The 21,361-nt window shown below is 39.8% G+C and overlaps 1 protein-coding gene across 1 annotated transcript in view; it reads right to left on the reverse strand.

Moving 5' to 3' along the window:
- Nucleotides 1–21,361, reverse strand: part of usta (uronyl 2-sulfotransferase a) — a 57,895-nt gene that overhangs the window by 1,924 nt on the left and 34,610 nt on the right. Inside the window, exons 3-7 of the mRNA XM_042390922.1 lie at nt 16,603–16,758; nt 9,049–9,128; nt 8,809–8,962; nt 456–553; nt 160–317 (exon numbers count right to left, since the gene is read on the reverse strand). Of these exons, the coding sequence (XP_042246856.1) occupies nt 160–317; nt 456–553; nt 8,809–8,962; nt 9,049–9,128; nt 16,603–16,758 (646 nt within the window). The remainder of the gene's footprint in view (nt 1–159; nt 318–455; nt 554–8,808; nt 8,963–9,048; nt 9,129–16,602; nt 16,759–21,361) is intronic.

Raw genomic sequence — 21,361 nt, forward strand, 5'->3', positions numbered from 1 at the left:
TACAAAACAATGATGATGAAGTTGATTGCCTGCAGCTTGACAGGAATCCAAATCAAAGAATCAAACAAAATAAACCATTTTAAAGAAAAATCCAGATTTTTGAGAGGAATAAATGTTCAATTTCAACATGATAAAAGTATATTTGGAACATTTGCCTACCAGGGCTCTTGTAGATGTTGAGTACTCCAGTAAAATAATGAGGTAAGAGCCTCTCCAACAGGAGCAGCACATCCTCCAGCTCCTCCAAGATACCCACAAGGAGGTAGTTCTCCAGCACATTCTGTTTGGCCCTTTCCAGAGCCCACACTCCTGGCTCCCTGTTGCACACAAAAGAAAATGAGATAGTAGCGGAAAACAAATAGATAAACAAGACAGAAAGTAATAATCAGCCTTACAAGACCAGACATAAAATATCTCAAAATGCTTTGTCATGCTACTTGTGAGTCTGCAGATACCTGCATTGAGGATGTTGTCCACAAAAGTAGGGAATGATGTAGAAAACTCTGGGGTTGGAGCACTCAGGATAATTCTCTAGAATGCACACGTTTATGTCCTGAAAGCAGAGTAACACACAATTCATGAAATCAAACAGAATTTGTAATGGTGTATTTCTCTCACTAGAGGGAGCTCTTTGCTAGCACTGCTCCCTGTGAGCTTTCTGATAGTCATCATCTGAGAAAGTTAAGTGCTGAGCCAGACAACATCCTGTGCTCAAAGATAAGCTCACCTAAACTGCTCTTAGAGGCTGAGATTGCAAATGAGACAAAAATATGGTTGTGTATCAAGTTCACCATCTTGCAATGTAAAGTTAAATTACCATCAACTAGCCGCAGGACTCGGACAGAATGTTCAATCTTGTTATCATGCAGTGATCATGGGTAATAAACTTAAGAATTTCATGATGAAGAAGTTAGTCAGAGTTGTGAATTTAAAAACACTCCTTGTTTGAATGTGGGAGCTTTTAAATTATGAAAGGAGAAAAAACAAAGGAAAAGATTAAAAACACACGCAGGAGTGAAGCTGGCCAGCCGCTGAGTGCTGTGGAACCAGCAGTCAAATCCATGTCAGGTGACGTAAGCCTAATGGATGGCAACAAGTCCTGAGCAACAAAACACTGCACGAAGCATGACTCACACACACACACACACACACACACACTAACACACACACACACGCAGGCGCACTATATGCCACATGCTTGTGCTCAAACACACACATGTATTAGCACCAAGCTACAGACATGAGGTAAAAGGTGCTGACAGGCTTGTTGTATAGGAGAGAACGGGGCCTAAAAATGGATGCAAATCGAAAGTGTAATGATTACGTCACAGCTTCCCCTTAAGATTTATGCCCTGATAAGTTGATAACGGCTGGTTTAAATAGAGCAATTCGTCAAAGTCAAGACCGAGGTCAACATGGTCCATCAAGCTGAGTCAGACAGGGCCAGATACCCAAACCCTCCCAGAGGACGCAGGCTGCTGCTGAGGATGAGGGACCTGCAGGTGAACACTGAGAACCAGGTGAATGAGCTTTAAAAAAAACACACAGCACACTGACACGGTTTTAAACATGTATGAAGGCACAAAACCATGTGTATTGTAAATGAGTATGTATGTGTGAGACACGTACACAGTCACGGTTACAGTTACAGTTAGATCGGTTTGTTTGGTTGTGTTTTTTGGCTGCATGTTTATGATAGAATGATAAAGCTCACAGTGATTTTCAGGCCATTTCTGCTTTATGAGACAGTTTACAGAAAAAAAGGAATAGTCAAGTAACTTCTATTTATAGTGCGCAAAATCACAAATCTGTACAGCCTACAACACCCTCCATCTCTCTAACCCTCCCTCTCCCCACCACCCACAAAAAACAACTTCAACTGAAACCTCAGGAGGAGCAACAGAAGATGGAAAGACATGAAATTGATGTTACATTTACAGAAAAAACACTAAAATGACAATAAAATTACACTATGAAGCAGAAGCAGAATGATGATATAAGGTAAATAGAACACATATGAAGAAAGTAGACAGACTGAACTACATCATAAAACTGATTTGATATTTACATATCTTGACACCAGAGATTTCTCTCTAGCTTCTAACAAGGTGGCTATGACAGACAGAGTGTGAAGGCCTGCACAGAGGTCTATATACATAAGCTGGCCTGACATAAATTATGCACTTTTTCCCTGCAGCTGAACACTGTGGTACAATTGTGTCTCTGACTCACCAAGCGGCTGTAGGGTTCATTTGAACTGTATGACTGACGACTCTGAGCTGCACTATGCACCAGCAACAGGACTTATTGGTGATCAGTGAAGCAAACCACTGGAAAGCTCTTCAAAGAAACCACAACAAAATCCTAGAGGAACCTTTAGAAAGGAGTTTAGCATTGTGGTATTGTTAGTGTGGGTGTCGTGTCCAGACTTGAAATAAGTTTGCCCTGCTTTTCTTTGATTGATAATTTCGACAAAAATTGGTTGTTCTTCTTATGTTTTTTTGACTGCTATTCTTTTATTATGTCAGTAAAGACAGTGTCGGTACACCCAGTGTTATTAATTATGAGAATATCTCCTTTCCCTCCACAGGAGGGGAAGCAGTTTCCTATCTGCGATAAGTGTTTCCTACTCTACTTTGGCACCATATTCTGTGGGAAAAACTATAAATCACATGCAGAGATTTCAAAAGACACATTACAGTTGATACATGAACTAACTTCGGACTCCGAACAGCCTTTCTCTACAATTAGCCTAATGCAGAGCAGCACCAGAGCTCTCAAGTAAAATCATCATGAGACAATTTAGAAACAGAAACAAGTGATAAAAGACAAGTGAGAGCCAGAGACAAAGAAACAGAGTAAAAGGCGGACAGGAAGTGCCACGTGTGACGCCATTACCCTGACACACATGGCTTATTGCCAGGAAGTCCCTCCTCCACTTTGCTCTGACACTTGATACAGGGCCCTCATGCCTCAACATTTAGGGGACCTCTGGGAATCCAGCCACAACTCATTTATATACAACTGTGCACAATCAAACACGTACACACACACACAAACACACACAGTGGACAGACAATACGCACTCTCTTTAGAAAACCCATTAGTATTTCGAAGAGAGCTCCTGTGTGCACACTCAGGCTCATTGTTCCTATTCTCACTGTGGATTAAGCCAACTGAGCAGTCACAGAAACTGTAGCAAAACAGGCCTTAATCTGTCAAACGGCCTCCCGTTTCGCTGAATGGAATGTATGCATGAATTAAATCAGGAGTAAGTGATGATGTAAACCTTTCCCATGGGACAGTTTGACTCTGTTGTTATCACAGAGCATAGGAGTGGTACACCTGGTTCAAATCACATTTAAACTGAATTCTTATTTGTTTTAAGCTCTTTGAAGTGTATCCAGATAATATAGAAAATGCGAGGAAGGTCGCAAACAGAAATGTATCTAAAATCGACCTGAGGATCCTTTTTTGTGAACCAGTGAACTGCATGAGTCGGTTGCACCTCAGGCAATCACTCCCGTGACAGATACACCACCTTACTGTTACTAAAGTCAAGGCATGCTAGGGCATGATTGACGCCAGAGGAGCCTCTCTCGTTATGTGCGCACTTGTTGGAGAGTGTGTATGTGTCATTGTAAATATGAGATTAACTGACAGCGGACCATTTTCCATTGCCGTGGGAAGCTCACCTGATTAGACCAGTATTTTGAGCTGTGCGAACGAATCTGTGCTATTTGGGTTCAGTAGAGACACAGAATTACTTCATGGACATTTTACAGGCATGCATACTCACATGGCCATCAGGCTGTCAACTAAATCTGAGTTGGTTTTTTAAAACCCATGTTATTTCAAATAAAAGCTCATAATTAGAGTCCTAACTGACAGTATGTGTTCATTATGCGCTCAATCTCATGTGTTTGAATGTGCTGAGGTCTGTGTACTGTACACTATGCGCTCAAGTGTCCAGTGCATGCTTTTGTATAGTGCAGTGTATGTGAGTGTAAAAAGGGGTGTGGGGACTGGTGGAAAATCCAAGCTGACCACAGGAATGTCTCAGTAACACGTGCATCAGGTTCCCTCGGCCCCGGCTAGCAAACTGACAGTGTTCTTTCATTGACACCTCTCATATACACCCAGGGCAGGGCAGGCAGGGCTAATGTACACCAGGCAGGGGATATATCCAAGACTAGTCTGAACTCCGAGTGTTGACATAGTAAGGCACTCACGCTGATACACACGTGTTTGAAATGCTATACTTGTGAGGACATTCGTCTCCAAGCCCCGAAACTCTCTCTGCAACACGTTTGACATTAATGCTTCATTTTAACAATATTTCAACATTGAATCAAATAATAAATTTGAAGGACAAATCAGTGATGAGAATCAATGCTGTATTGTTATTATTATGATTATTATTTTGGCCTACTGAGTGTTATGGAATTTTCCATCTTTAGGGGTTACAAATTGGGTTACATTGGGTCAAGCCTGGGCCTTGAGATCACACTATAATTCTTAAGTAGAAGGAGACATTAACAATATTTCCACATCACTGATCTGTCTGGTGGAGTCCCACTCCAAAACTGAAAATGTAGACAGCTGCTTCCAGCACATGAGCTCACAAAAGCTAAAGGAAATGGCTGGGCTTTTAAGATGAATCCTTAAACCCAAACTTAATCTTAATTCTACCTTAAATATATAATACACATTTCTTCAAACTCCTGAATACTGACACTACAGTTATTACACATCAGACTGTGGCCCTTTATGTGAATTGCTAAATTCATCCTTTTGCCAGTAATTTGTTGGCTGGACTGCAACAGCTGGGCCAGCCCTTGAAACGTGAATGTCTGTCCCTGACTGACTGACTGACTGAGTGATAAAGTAACACCATTGGTTGGCTGAAGCTAAGTATCCCAAAATGCATTTCGTACCAACCGGCAGTGATGGCAGATTTTGAGCCAGGTTAAAAGCTGTTGTAATATTTGCTGTAGGACTGTTATAATATAATATATATATATAATATGTCACTTTATTAAGTTTTAACATTTTTTCAGACTAGAAAGTAACCATTTAAATCCCCAATAGTTGATCAGTTTATCCAAATAATGCCTATTTGGAAATTTCCTCTGATATTTTCAGCTAGCAGCCTGACTCCTGTATGGCGAGTGGATAGTTTCACAATTACCTACCAAAGGAGACTGTTGTGTGACATTTTGATATATGATATAATTCCTTTTGGAAGTTAAATGTTGGTCTCACAGATGAAATCTAACAAATGTAAAGTGAAGCTTCATGTTTTTAATCGACAGAACAATAGCGTTGCCTCTGGGGCTCTATACGTACAGATGTCACCACATTTCAATGAATATAAATGTATTAAAATGAACCAATCAGTTTATATTCAATTTGTTTTATTTTATTAAGCTACATAACAGTTTGGATTTTTATTATAGCTACATTACAGACTGAATAACATAATTTACTGCATCTCTCTGTCAATTAGGTTATTTTTTTGTGAGAAAAAAAGTGTTAGTAGAACTTTGAGTTGAAATTATTTTGTCACCGTACAGTCAGGCAGTTGTGTTGAAGCTGAGCTGCTGCTGTCAGCAACTGCAGAATGATTGTATTGCTTCCTCCCATCTTCGGAAGTTTATATTCCTGAGTCGAACTTGCCAAGTCCGATCTAGCAAGCACGCAAGTCCGAACTTGGCGTACTTGGTTTCAGTCAAAGCCCGGTACACTTCCTGGGGGCTTGGTTGCCACGTGTCGCCACTTCCTTTATCCGTCATTTCAAATTAAAAGCCCTCTGGCGTTTCATACACAGTCCAGCCATATACTAGGTTTTGACCTGGTCTTGTTTTTCAGTGATGTTAAGTGGTAGATCGGTACAGTTTGCAGCAGCTATATACATTATACAGATGCTAATGTGGCATATGCTTACATCCACTGTTCTTGGATATGATTAAGTACATAACTGCAAAACTTCTGATTAGGTAAGCTACATTGTTGCTGTGGAAACAGAAATGTACAGCAGTAAGAAGCACAGCAAGGCTACCTAAGTACTGACAACAATGCTTTTCTGAAATGGTTCTATCCCAGAGACACTATTTCTATACACATTGCATACAGATTGCAAGTAAGCTAGATTGTTGTTGTAGACACAGAAATGTACAGCAGTAAAAAGAGAATGCATACCAAGGCTAAATACTGACAATGCTTTTCTGAAATGGCTCTATCCGAGAGATACTATTTCTATACATATTGCATGTTTCTAAGCAGTTATCCGACAAAAAAGCTGTTCTAAATATTTCCATAAGTTAGTAAGACAGCTAACCCATATGAGTCCCAGATTTTGGGGAGTTATGTTGAGAAAGTCAGGGGGAAGAGGGCAAGACCAACAGTACAACACACTTTATTGACACAAGGTGTATGTTTTATTTTTAACTACCAAAACTAACCCTTAACTAAAAAGTGAGCACTGACAAACTTAGATTTTAGTCCCTGGTCCTCATAAGTATGGTAAACATGCACACACACACACTCACACACACACACACACACACACACACACACACACACACACACACAGGTAAGCCAGTCTACAGCAACACGGCCTCCTCCTCTCCTTTAACTCTAGCAAGGGGCCCCCGTGGTCTGCATACTTTAATAACTCAACTCACATGGTCCAAAACTCCAGGGAAAGCACTGCAATACTTAATTACACCCAGTCAGACTCAAGCCAAAATGACATTCACTCCTCCTGTTAGCCTCTCAGTACGGCTGGAGATATGGCCTTATGAGCTCTCAGGGCCTCTGACAGTATGGAGCACTGTGAGAGAAATGACTGGGAGCATACCTGTGTCTGTTACTGGATTCTGATTTGCCATTTAACATTGAACAAGTATTGATATAATCATTGTTTTTGACCTGTTTTTATTGCCACAATGCTTCCTGCTTTTGACTACTCCCTCCTAATCCCAAATGTAGTTGTTTGAGATATAAGGGGAATTCCAACTCCAAATTAGCTGGCACTTTATCTGCACAAAGATTGCTAACTGTACTGTGCAGCCTTACACTCAAACTGTATTTAAACACTCAAACTGTATTTAAGTAGCTCCTCCACTGTGTAAAACTCACACAGAGATCAAAAAATGGTAACTTGAAAATTAAAGTGAAGTGAATTAAAGTCCAAATGGAGCCTCACTTTAAAGTAAAATATGAGATATCTTCATATGGTGCTACAGGGGTAAACAACTCTGCAAGGCAGATGTACCATACCAAGTTTTGATGTGGTTATACTAAATCAGGTCTCTAATTGGAATCATGGTCAGATTTAAATATTGGGTTAGCATCAGACTGCCTTACAATTTGCCATCCCCCCTCAAGCAACACCACGTGTAGAATATCTTCAAAGTGAGCAAAGTGTGGTTTTAATAAGTCCCTGCATTGAATAAATGTTATGCTGCTTATAGGAAGTTAATATTTGTCTCAAGATAATAACAAACAGAGATCACATTCTTAAGAAGACATGGTTGCCACAAGGTGTGCCAATTATCTGTTATTTAGTGAATGAATGAATGCAGAAGTCACTTGTGATGAAAAATTAAATCAGTGGGAATGAGTGATAAAACGTGTCATCACTGCTTCGCTGTATGACGTCTGCAAAGATATGTTTCCTTACAGTATGATGTAAATAACCCTGCTCAGTGTACACATAATTATAGAGTACATCATGGTCACACCAGAATAAGAAATCAGTATAAGACATTTTAGTTCATGTCTCGACTGTGCTTAAAGTTATGAAGCCACCTGGCCCGAGACCAAAACAGATAAAGATTTAAAGCACTGTTATTGGCGAGCCAGTGACTCGGTCATAAAATAACTGTCAAATACTGCAAACGCATTAGTATTTCAAACCATAAACATCCATGGCACTGATTTAGCTAATGTCCATATGAGAGTAAATGGGATCGTGGGCACTGGGACGGAGATGAAAGGCAGAGAGGGGAAGGAGGCTAAATGATTCAGTATTTGTTTGACTTTTCAAATAAAACTGTTATAAAGTTTCATATACTGGGCACTGGCTTTCTTGGGACCGAAGCAATATGTTAAGCAAATACTTTGCCTCCTCCAAAGCTACAATATTTCATTTTTTTCAATAACCTAGTTAAAATAAAAAAAAATTTTTTTTTTAGCAAAAAGCTGTAAAACAGAATATGATGAGACATCATGGTGAATCTGCTAATCAGTTCAGTTCTGCAACTCAATATCCTCTGTAGAGAAGCTTTCGTGGTGGAAACTCTGAGTCATGTCTCTTCATGACAAACCTGACAGTGTAATGGTGAGGGACACACTGCTTCTGGATGTAATGAATGATAATGAATTTCTCCTAATCCAACCCCGTTTCCATCTCCAGGGCAGGTGCAACGCTTTGGCCACGAAACTACAGCTTATTAATTAACAGGCTCTGTGTCTGCACAGCATGGGACTGCACTTTTAGACTCTAATTGGCAAAGAGACAGATGAGGCTCCCCTTAATGGAAAGTGCAGCTCACATTTACATGGATGTATTTATGACATGTTAGTGCTGAAAATGTCAAAACACCATTAGTCAGGAGTGCAACGCTCAAAGCCACAGCATCCAAAAAATATTTGTCTCAAAATTTTTACTGTATCTGTTCATTATATATATCTTAAGTGAGAACAAACAATATCAGACATTGATTTACTTCAAGACAAATACATGCATAAATCTGCTTAAGCAAACTCTTTTTTCTTTTAAAGGCAGGAACAAGATCTCACCAGGTATCTCTCATCATCTTTCATCCCTGGAGTGCGGATGAGGTGGTTCTGCTCACCTCTCCAGTCCCCAAAGCGACGGAAGAAGTAGTTGGAAAGGAATCGGTTGATGGGGTCCCGGATTATGTTGATATAGACAGGCTGCTCTATCCTAAACCTAACAAAGACAAATTAAAATGTAAGTTATGACCTGTACAGACCTGGTCATTGTGGACTGACTAAGTGTTCCTGTATTCACTGTACCTGGTAAAGTTGAGGAAGTGAACATGTCGTGTATAGAGGAATGGCTGAGGGATATTACTGATGTTTTTCATGAGATCCACCTGAAAAAAAACACACACACACATTTGATTTGACACGTTTCAATGAACTAATTGTAAAATACAATCCTAAGCGCTAATGCAGAACTTCGTGGGAGAAACCGAGTAATTATTACTAATAGAAGATAACCAAAACTACAAGCAAGCTTCTGACATTGTACAGGGGCTTTAATAGAAATTGAGTGCATCTAACATTAATAGAGGCTTCCTCTGTATAATAAACACACAACAGCATCTTCAGGTATTACCAGATAGAACCAAGAAGTGTCATCTTAAGTGTCTGATCTGAGCACATAACCATGAATGAATAAAACGTGCATTGCTGTGGGTTTATCAGGCTGTGGGTCCACTTTAATTTGATTAGTAGAATCTTCCACCGCAGATTGACCTCACCACATTTTCAACCTCTTCTTTGACTGCACAGCTTCACAATGTAATATCATTGTTTTGTTCATTTCACAATATTCATCACCATTTCCCCTCTGTCATGTCTCTGGCACAGGAAAGCCAACATTTTTAAGGGTATTATTCCAAGTTTCTTCTTCCTCTGCTGCTATGAAAGAAAAAAAAAAAGCTTGCCAAAGGCTTTCCAGGTCTGTATGGAGAGACAGTAGCCAAAATAAGCTTGAAGTATCACAGTAATGTTGTATAGAGTGCAAATCCTTAGCATGGGCTCTTTGACTGAAGGCAACTGAAACCTAATTCTTACCTATTCCTCTACACCAGTGGAGCATACAATATGTCTTATTCTAAAATAATTTAAAAAAAAAACACAGAATAATGAACCAAAGTCATGGCTGACCAGTCACGACCTTGGCAATAAGTCTGAACACATGTACGGGTGACATTAACACTGGGATGTCATGTACAAGAGCTCTTCTCAGGAAGCATACTGAGATTTAGTGTCAGGGACTTACAGTTTTGTGACCCCTGTTCCCCCACTGGTTTACATTAAGTTGTGAATGATATGTGAGGAGATTTATTCCAAATGCCAAATGTAAACTCATTAATTTTTTGATGGAACCTGCAATACATCAACTCATTCACTCAGTTTTACTCTTAAAACAATCTGCAAAATATCAACTTGTATATTTACTACTTTTAATATAACAAATTGACAGGATTGTTTTCCACAAAAGGTCAGGATAATTAAAAAGTAGGCTCACTTAATTGAAAATACTCAAGCTTTTCTATTGGACTTCTGTCAGGCTATACTAATTAGAAGTTGAAAGATACCAAATGCCAAATGCTAAAAGTGTCAGGGATCAAGGACCTTTTGGGAACACCCACAGGGATAATGGTCTAGTCCATGTATTAATCTAGGGTATGACTAATAGACAAAGTTTACCTCAGGTTTAGATATATGTATGACCTAAAACCCATTCCCTGTACTGTAGTCACTGTCAATGCTAAATCCACTGTAAGTCTGGGGACACTGGAGACAGCCACATACCACCTCCATGACACAGGACATGTTCCCTCACTGGCTTCCCACCAGCAAACACAAGCTATTGTACTCAGTGGTATCATTAATGTAAGTTGAAACGGTGTCTACACAGTGGTGAGGGTGTGCTTTGTCCCTGCAACACCTGTGTGGCCTCACTCATCAGATTTAAGGGGATATGGAGTTGCAAGGTTGGACTGCAAAGACGATAACACCAGGTGACAGGAAGGAATAGTATAAATGCCAGACAATACTGGAGGCACAAGCAAGAACAAGGAAAAGTAAGAAGAGAAAAGCAGGGCAAAAATAATCTTGTACATGACTGGTTGAAAAGTAGAGGTTTAAATAAACAACAAGTAATGAATAATGAACAACTGAACATTGCACAATGAGTCCTTCTGTTGTCCAGATGGGAACACATAGGCCAAGGACAGCACAAAGCTGGAGACAATGGGTAAAGGAGGAATACAGCTGGGGAGTTCAACAGAAGTAGCATCACATCTCGGTTCCAGTTTTTTTTGAATGCTGGATCATTCATAGGAACCCAAATGGGATCTTCAGGCTCAAACTCCATCCAGTCAACCAAATATCAAACGCTCTTCCACAACTCTACACATCCCACAATATTCTATGTATGATGTAGAGTCATTGGTGACGCTTAAAGATGAAAGTTTGAGTGTGGGAACCCGTTAACTGGCTTGGTGCAGGAGACATAGAAAGTGGGATGAATCTGGACATAGTAAGGGATCTTCAGCATGATAATAATACAATGATACTCTCGATGGGACAGTCCCACGTGGAGTCCACTTCACTTCATTTCTTTTTACAAAGAAAAAGAACATTAGTTGAAAAAGCTTCCTTTTGTTCAATATTTCTCCATTTCAGCTTCTTGGGGCCAGTGAGAGCACAGCCTGACTATAGCATGAGCAGTGCCTGTTGGTCGATCAATATCACAATTATAGTGTGTGAGGAAGCATAGTGGTTATATAACCTTTATTGAACCTCTTTCAGATAAGTGTGCTGAAATGGATCACTGGATAAATTGAGGAACTTCTCTAAAGCTGTAGGGCAGAAGAGGACACCATCTACAGTAGGGACACTTTAAACATTTCCACAATTGGGAACCCACTGGATTTCTCTGCATGACCTTTTAAATAAATAAAACAAATAAAATATTAATGATGGAGAAGATGCAGACAGCATCTTTAAAATACAGACAATCTAGTAAAACTGTTATCAAGACAAGGATTACTATGCCTAAGTACCATAAGCTGTTTTTCCTTAATAGTGTTAATCTTTTTGTAAAATTGGAGCCAATTTTTTTTCTGTAGAAGCTGACTGATTCTGGTATGAAGGTCTGTAAAGACTGAATCACTCTTTATATGAAGACCTCTCATACAAAGAGCATTGATCAGCTGACGAGCTGTTTGAATGTCCTGCTATGTACAGGCACCTGTTACGTCATAGCAAGACTATTTGGATAGCAACAGTAATATGTATACTTGTTTATGTACACAAGGCAGTTAATCTGAGGCCCCAGTCAGATTTGGGCTTCACACCCTCCCTCTTCTCTATAAACTCAGTACATTTCCACTCACTCTGCTTCCACTTTCTGTGAATCGCTCCTGCAATAAAAAGTAAAATCCAAAACTTTCATTAATGGCCTAGAATTTATTTCAGTGCTCCACACTCTCATAGTTTTTAATGCTCTGTCTCAATTAATCATTTTAAATAGAAAGTTTATTTTCAAAAATCTGCCCCCCTTGGTCATTAGTCCAGACCAATTAGTCCAAAGCTTACCCCTGATGTTCCCTCCCCCACTGCCAAGCCCTTCTCCCCAGGTTAATGTGTAGACCCTGAACTCATTTGGCACATTTGGTGAGTGTGTGTGTGTGTTTTCTGACCCACCCCACTGGTCTGTCTGGCCAGACCCTCTCTCATTTACCAGGGAGAGCTGCAGGGAGACAGAGGGAAAGTGGAGGACAGTCTGAGATTCCAGGCATACTTGAAACCCCCGACCCCCCTGCCCCCCTCCTTCCTGAGCCCCCGTGGCGTCCTCACAGGGCTCATCAAGGGAAACGGAGGAAGAGCTAAAACCACAGAAAGCCATGACTGCTGCCTTGCATTCAATTTAATTCACATCTAGATCTATAATTCTTTTTTTTTTTTTAAATGAATAGGAGTCTAAATAACGAGCACCTGTTGTACAGACAAATGTGGAGGTCAGACAGTATAGCAAAAGGACTCCAAGAGGGCCCTTGAAAATTTGGTCCCTTGTCCAGATATAACACAACAACTACCCATATATAGTTTTAAGGGCTGCAACTAATGATTATTTCTGTTATCGATTAATCTGTTAACTATTTTCTTGATTAATCAATTAGTCATTTGGTCTATAAAATGTCTGAAAATGGTGAAAAATGTTGATCACTGTTTCCCAAAGCCCAAGGTGATGTCCTAAAATGTCTTCATTTGTCCTGACCAAGAGTCAACAACTCAAAGATATTTAGTTTACTATCATAGAAGAATAAATACACCAGGAAATGTTCCCATTTGAGACACTGGAATCAGAGGATTTGGATAGTTTTTCTTGAAAAATGTCTCAAAATGATTAATCAATTATCAAAATAGTTGGTACTTTTCTGTCCATAAACTAATCAATTAATTGTTGCATTTCTAAAAGTTTATGTATCTGTTTAAAGACCTTATATAGTACACATGTGTGAGAACTTTAATTTAAAATAAATATCCACCATTTAAAAAAAAAATGGCACAACCACTCACATTACAAAAATGACTCCTGGCGTAAAATCAAAACAGTGGCCAGTCCTCTAAAAACGGTGTTAATATAGACACTTCTTCTAGCACCCAGTCTAATCCAATTCTCTAGATGGCTAAGTGACCAAAAGCAAACTTTTGCTTTGAGTGTAGCTGGTGAGATGCTACTAAGAAATAAGTATTTACAGTCTTTACTTGTACTGGGGCCAGACACTTCTCAGTGTTTGCGTATCTGTGGCTAAGTGATGCAGATACACAAGCTTTACGGCTGTAGAGCATCTGTCCGCTGGTTAACATTTTTGGTAAGAGGGAGGAAACAGGATCCCACATGAACGCAGACGCACACGCAGAGATGCCCTCTTTGTGTTTCTGGTGGTTTTTAAGGAAGTCTGTTTTTAAACTCTTTTTCCAGGAAAAGTCTTAAACCTCTCTCTCCCACTGAGCCTGCTCCCCCCTGTACAGAAAGGGACAGATGGGTCACTATACACTGAAAATCTGCAGAGGCTCTGCAAAGCTCCAGGCGAATAAGGCACCTTCACTTTTTGGCAACCCACGCACAGGGCACCAACCCTCGGCAAACCCATTAGCAGACTACAGGGAGAGCCAGCAAGAAAACGGTCCAAAACTGCAGAACCCGCGCCAGAACCACAACTGATGAGACCAGCATCTCTAAACTTAGGCGAGCCTGGATCTACATAAGTCAACACACACACACACAAGTACACATACAAATAGACACACAAAGACTGAGACACACTTTACAGAATCACATACAAACACAAGCACAGACATACACTCTTTAGCAGACCCCCCTTGCACAGACACTGGAATGCACACGTTCTTTCTGAGGAGCGTTGCTGGAGATCATTCACAAAGATGTTTTATGTCCCGAGAATTAATGAGTCTAATGGTGTTCTGCCACTGTGTGCACAGCCAGAATTTCAGGATTTGATGAATGAGTAAACAAGTAGCTGTTTCAATATTGGTTTAACATTTACATCAAATTGGTCAGTAATGGTTATACATATTTAGCATCTGCTGACCATTCAAATGTGGTTTGCAGTAGTAGCTTATTCCTAAAGGATGCTGTCAATAACGTCATCTGAGGATATGAGTCATAGCTGCAATACTCCCACACAAAGTCACAGTGAGGTCACTTTGTCATCCAGATGACCACAAAGGCTTCGCGTTAATGGGAAATGTCATTGACAGACGTGCTTATGGGTATGTTTGGCCGTGCCCTGGCTCCGAGGAATCAAAAAACTGCTGCATTCAGCACTGCTGGAAATCAATGATCTACATTATGTCGGGAAATTCTCTTTTCACCAGCCCACACCAAGGAGGGTCAAAGATCAGGGGAAGCTACAGCGCAGCATCTCAGGAGCTGGTTGGTATTACAAAAGTAACTATGTACAATTACTCCAGTATTGTATATAGGTATAACTGTGCTTTACTTGAGTGTTTCCTTTTTATGTTACTTTAATACTTCACTTTACTACATTTTAGAAGGAAATACTGTATTTTTTATTCCAGTACATAAATTTAACAGCTATATTTGCTAGTTTATTTGTGGATTTTACACACAAAACATAAAATGGGTTTATAAAATATGATACCTTGTTCCATATAAAATTAACTAACAGCATAAAAACTAGTAGTTAAAATCAATTCCCCCCCAACCAGCTACAACATTAAAACCCTGCTTTTAAGTTAATGTATCAGTAATAATATCCAAAAAATACAACATACATACAGTACCAGTCAAAAGTTTGGACACACCCTCCCATTCACTGAGAAAACGTGTCCAAACTTTTGACTGGTACTGTATGTAATAGAATGACTGAAGTAAGACACTGTGCATTGCTTTTACTTTTACTTGTGTTATACTGTATATACAAACCTCTATGCATTTACATGTGTAAAACTTTGAATGCAGGACTTTTACATGCAATTGAGTATTTTTACACTGTTGTGTTGGTACTTTTATTTAGGTAAAAGGTCTGAACACTACTTCCACCATTGGATTGTTGCTCAAGTGACACTCCATGACAGTTAGTTTGACACAGGTGCCTGAACGCCAATCATCTGGTCAAAGCTATCCTGCCAAAACTAGAGCTCGCTTTGGAACTACGCTGTCATGCTCAGATCAAAACACACAACACTCAGCCAAACTCCTCTTAATGTAGTTGGAAAATCTTTTATTTAAAGTATTTGTTTATTTTATGCAATAAAACATTTCTGGGGCTGGTGGAAAAGTCAAGAGAAAAGGTTATATGTGTTTAATCTCTAAAAATCAGTGCCATTTAGACATGCCTTATGCACATTAGCACTGGCATTCCCACTGGCACATGCCAGCGTTTCTTGGTGTCTCAAAAGGCTGTGGTTTTTAAACGAAAGCAGTTTTTCCTCTGTAAAGCCAACACTCATGTCCTTGAGATATTCCAGGAAATAATGAAAGGAGATTCCACATCCTTCAGCCTTGTTCTTACACTGAATGAAAGACAAACAGTGAATGAGCTCCTGCTGCTGTTACATTTCACTGTGACCACACAGTGAAGCGGACAGTAAAAATCAATTATGTCTTTTCCGCATACAGTAAGTGTTACCTTCAGTGGGGATATTGTTTGTTTCTTTAAGGATTTGAATAGTCAGCTACTTTGAATCTGGCTGTTTACACGAAAGTTAGATTATTTGGGCTTGGTTGAATAAAGCTGAAGAGATGATGAATACATAAAGTAGTGGTTTCTGAAGTGGGATACGAAGACCGCAGGGTCCCAAAGGGGCCCACACAATAAAAAAAATAGGTTAATTTCAGAATTGTTTAATTTCCTTGATGTTAAAAGCACAATTAAGTTGACCAAAGTATATATAAGACTATTTCTTTTTCCTTCTCAGTAACAGTATGCCAGGCTTGCCTAACTGCTCTGGATCCCTCATAATAAAAATGTTTGGAAAAGTCAAATAAGCTGATCTATCCTGGTTGTAATCCTAGAACTGACTGGGAATTTTGGGCATAGAAATGGATAAATACACAATAAATGAACAAATACACAAAATACGCTTTCTGTTATCTTAGCAACTACCACCAAGTTGCCAATGAGAAAGGCCCTTTTCTAATAAATTTCCCAGCCAGCTCACATCTCCTTGTGCATATAAGTGTATATCAGGGAATTTCTCATTTTCATGTGAATCACAAAATGGATAAATGATCATCAGAAATAACCTACTTCCCTCATGCCACCATAATCTTGTTACCTGTTCATGTTTAGTGAGCCGTGTTTTATTGTGGATGTCAGAGGAGACCAGGTTGAACTGGTGTTTCTCAGCCAGTAGCCTCAGTAAGATGACAACCGTCCTGCTGCCGCACTTCCCCACACGGTTGTAAACCACCTGGCTGGGGAATGGCAGCACCTGCGAGCAAACCAACACACACACAGAAAGAGAAAGAGAAAGAAAAAGAAGGTGATAAATAGATTAAACTGCTGTTGTATTGTATATATTTTAATTTAACAGGTTTTAAGTAACATATTATTTTCACAGGTGTGACAAGATGTTACTGTTGTATTAATAGCACTCCAAATTAGGCCCCAAAGGGTGGTAAAAGGAAAGACACAAAGTGTGAAAAGTGATACCAAGAGCAAAAAACATGCACAAAAAAAATGAGGAAATACATCAGACATCAATCTCTGGCTGGAGTGTTGCCCTCTATTTTCTTACCTCCTTTTCTATGACCTTTAGCCTCTGTTTCTCACTTCTACTCTGCTTGAGGCTGGACTCAATTGACCCCACAACATGTTCCTTAAAGATTCGGCATAGACGTGCATCAGAAATTCTGGTACCTTTTTTTTTTTAATCACACACACACTACACAGACACACAAGCTACAGCTTGCACACATACAGTACACAACTCATGACTCACCAATTAAACAAGTAGCTCAGGCGTGATTCAGTGACTCAAGAAAAAGTGGATGTGTGTAAAACTTTGCTTTGAAAAACAGTCTTGTTACGGTAAATCTGGGAGGAGGAAGATGGACGAGTGTATTGAACATGAGACTCATTTTAGCACAAGGGCAGCAAGAATGCACTAATTTGGCAATTATCCCTAGGGGCCCACAAGGTTTAACAAGTGGCCCCTTAAGAATGAAGGCTATCCGAGCGAATTTACCAGTGAGAACATGAGTGACAGAAAATGGGGGCAATGCAGTTAAAGGAATTAAGGGAAGAATTGGAGAGAGGAAGACAGGTCACTTAAAAGACATCTGGAAGATTTCTTTTAAAAGTGATAGAGATCTACCACAAAAAAAACCCCGCAAAAACGATCAGTTCTGTGTTACCTTGAAAGGCTTTTCCCTCATCACTACAAAATGAAGCCTTTCTGTAAATCAGATGGGGGGAAAAAATGCAGCAGTGATAAATTCTTGTCGGCATTCCCAGCCTGGAATGGTGATTGTGCTTTCCCACTGGGTGTTTCTTGGATATCTGACAGTGTGTTAGGAAGCAAGTCTGACTGACTGAATTTACTGGTACATTGGCTACTTTACTGTTAGTTGTCTGACTCAGTGAATGACTCTCTTACTGCATTGACTGGCCAGTTTTGTATGTGTCCAATGGACTGAATGACAATGAATTTGAACCCTCACCTGCTTCTTTTTCTCTCCACTATGACATGAAATTATAATTCAGCTTTAGTTAAACTCAGCCTTCTTTAGCTCCGGTCCTTCAGACAGTAGTTTCCACACCACAAAGTTCAGCGTGGCCACACGCACACTGCATAATTTTGTCCGTCTCCTCCAAAAGCAGCAGTCCCACCCAAGCGCAGGCTCAAGTGAAAACAGCGAGGGCCTCTTTGAATGTTTGCCAGATCCCAGTGGAAAGACAGAGAAAGAAACGACAGGATGAGGAACGGAGAAGGAAGAGGTGAACTACTCAGAGAAGTGTCAGTTTGAGGACAGGTCAGCATTGTATTTTATCCCACACTCTCTGTTTTTCCCAGAGTCAGAGCATTTTACTAGGCATCATTAGAGATCAAACCAGTTTAGCACAATGTGTAAACAAGACATGTGGGTACATTTGCCCCAGGATGAAGGAGAGCATACTGGGAAAACAATTCATAGGTGATATCTGTGATTATACAAGTTTTGTTGACATGCTTGCTTCAGCCATTGTCACTTGCTGGAACATCCTTGTCACAGAAAAATTGTGTCAGATTTTTATAGAGCTAAACAATGTTATTGATAAGAGATTGCTGGTGTCCAAAAACAAACAAAAAAATGGTCAATGTTCCAGTCAGTTTTGGGAAAAGATTTGCAGATAGTGGATGGTTCTCTTGGACAGCAGTCCAACATTCCTTGTTGTTTTCCAAGTAACTACAGACTTCTCAGCTTATCAAAATAATGAAGCAGACGAAATACATACGGTGTTTTGCAGGACACCACTCCCCGCTGATATGATGACAAATGACTGTGTCAGACCTCTAAAAGCCTGGTGTTGTATAACACAAAAATAACATCAGAGATGCCATCAAAAGTCAAAATCTCCCGCTGGCATTAACAGCATTGAAAGGTCAACCTTTCAGCTTCTGCTTCAGCCTACTTCCCACTCTGGAGAGTTTAGGTTTCTGTTGCACGCTGTGAGAAACGTTCGCAGTGTCTGCCAGTAAGGGCTTCTGTCAATAGTTGATCCACGGTGTAAAAAAAAAAAGAAAAAAAAAGGTTATGTAACGGGGCTGTTTTTCACTGTGTCTGATCAGGGCGCTCCTACTTTCAAGAGTCAGGCTGTTGTTGTGGTATTTACAGCTCTGATGTTGGCGATCCAATATCAAACAGACTTCGAGGAGACAAGTAGCCCCGCACCTTTCCTCTCTCTCACACTCTCTATTCCACTTTCTCTCCTTTACTTTTCTTTGCACCCTGCCCACACACTCTTGCACCAAAACCTCCAAAGGCTCTATGCTGTTTTGAGACATTTTCAGATATGACATCGGTTCAGCAAACACACATAAATTAACGCCCCTGTCTCGTGGCCTGACCACCCATGTCTGCCGAGAATGAACAGAATTCTGCTGGCTGCCACCTTCAATCATCTCACAGCGAGTTTGAGAACATGTCCTGGTCTGCCACATATCGGGACCACTGCTCGCACACTCATTCATCTTCCCCGCTGCAGTTCGTGGAAACCCATAGCAATACGCCACCCCTAACCTGCACTCTCTTTGGGAAATAGTGCATCGCTGGTTTTAGTTAGCCCTGCTCTGGGTTCATTGCTCTCTGCTGTCAACTGAGCTGCTCATCCCACGCAGAGCGAAGAACAACAATGTTAAGGTTTCAGTCAGGGCAGAGTGGAGATTCTCAGAACTTCCTGTAAATAATGATCTATCCATTTATCTCTTCTCCCTTCCAGAGAAGAGTGTCCCTGCTCTAAGTAGCATGACAGCGAAGTTTCCATCCAAGTGCAGTATGTTTATGTGAATTAAGATGAATTGATTTTCAGTGGCTCAGAGGAAATGGGAAACTATGAAATAATTTCCTCAGCACTATCACTAATGTTTTACACTTGTAGAATGCAAAAACTTCCTCTGTGTGAAATGAATTTGTTGAATCTATCATGCTTCTATGGCCATTAGTTTGTGCATTAGAATATTTGAGTGAAGAATATTTGTTTTGTCTTCAGATTGCATTAAATATAGCAAATATTTGCTGATATCATCATCGAACTTATCTAAGATCACTCAAAGTCATTTCTTCAAAGACATTTCAGTTTCACTGTTGCTTTTTAAATTTAGATGAGATGGAAACACATCTGATTTTTTTAAACATTTCAAAGGTCTTCTAAAAAGCATATCTTCTTGCATTGCCTTGAGAATTTTAGCAGATGAACAAATCTAAAACTAAATCTATGGAGGCTATAAACTGCTCTGTTTAAGATTTACTGTAGGACAAGAATATTTTGTGTGCACCCTATAAAGTGACATTTAAAAATACATTTTTACACGTGTAAAAATGTAGAGGGGACATTCCTGTCATGTTTCCCTGCACATAAAGACTCATAACTCTATTCTAAGAGCTATGTGGTTTTTCAATACACTCTCATTTATGTTTAGCTTTAAACTCGATTTTAATCTTTCCCTACATTTACCAGAAGCTCAGCCATCTGCACACACATACGCTGTAATGTGCACGACCTCTGCTAAAACAGAAGATCAATCTCAGCTGCAGAAAGATCATGAGAGATGTGGTTGATGTAGCGCTTGCCACTGACATGGCATTAGCTTCGTCTGTCTGGGAGATGAGATGACGACAGATATGGAATCAATCAAAGTCAGCAGCTAATGTATAATCACAGTCAGCCTTGTCTGTGGAGACTGTGTGTAGTTAAGTCAATCCTGTAAATCTACTAATGTGGTCGCAAATAGAGCCGAAGTGACAGCAGGAAAAAGAGCCTCAGACACAGAGTAGTATATTGATTTTAAACTTGATGGGGCTTCAGAAATAAGAATAAGGTTGTTTTCATTTATATTTTTGGGCAAAATGATTACTGACTGAGTGCACAGATTTGGTTTGAGAAGTCGGGGTGGCAGGGAAAACTATGTGAATGCTTTATTATAATATATTCACCTTAATCTAGCAAACAACACATTATGATGACATCAGTATTTGGAAATTGGTATAATTTAAGCCAATAAAAAAACATTCTTCAGTATGTAAACTGATTTATTACTTATTCAGTACCTGTACTTAAATCACATTTTGCTTCACTGGTTGATAATGCGTTTTCGTCTTTACTAAAAAAAAGTCACTTAGTCAGTTACTGTCTTATCATTAAATGATCAATTCTTGTGTCTTTTTGGGAGAATATTCACTGTAAATAAAAATATACATTTGTATGCATTTACATGCAGGAGAGGCAGTAGTTTTTTCTGCCCTGAATTCTCAATCAAGCTTTATTTGCACCTTTCATAAAGGTTACTGCAATTCAGAGAGCTTCGCAGATGACTGACAAGCCGTTAATAAGAC

Source organism: Thunnus maccoyii, chromosome 17 (assembly GCF_910596095.1).
Source record: "Thunnus maccoyii chromosome 17, fThuMac1.1, whole genome shotgun sequence".
Taxonomy (NCBI): Eukaryota; Metazoa; Chordata; class Actinopteri; order Scombriformes; family Scombridae; genus Thunnus; species Thunnus maccoyii.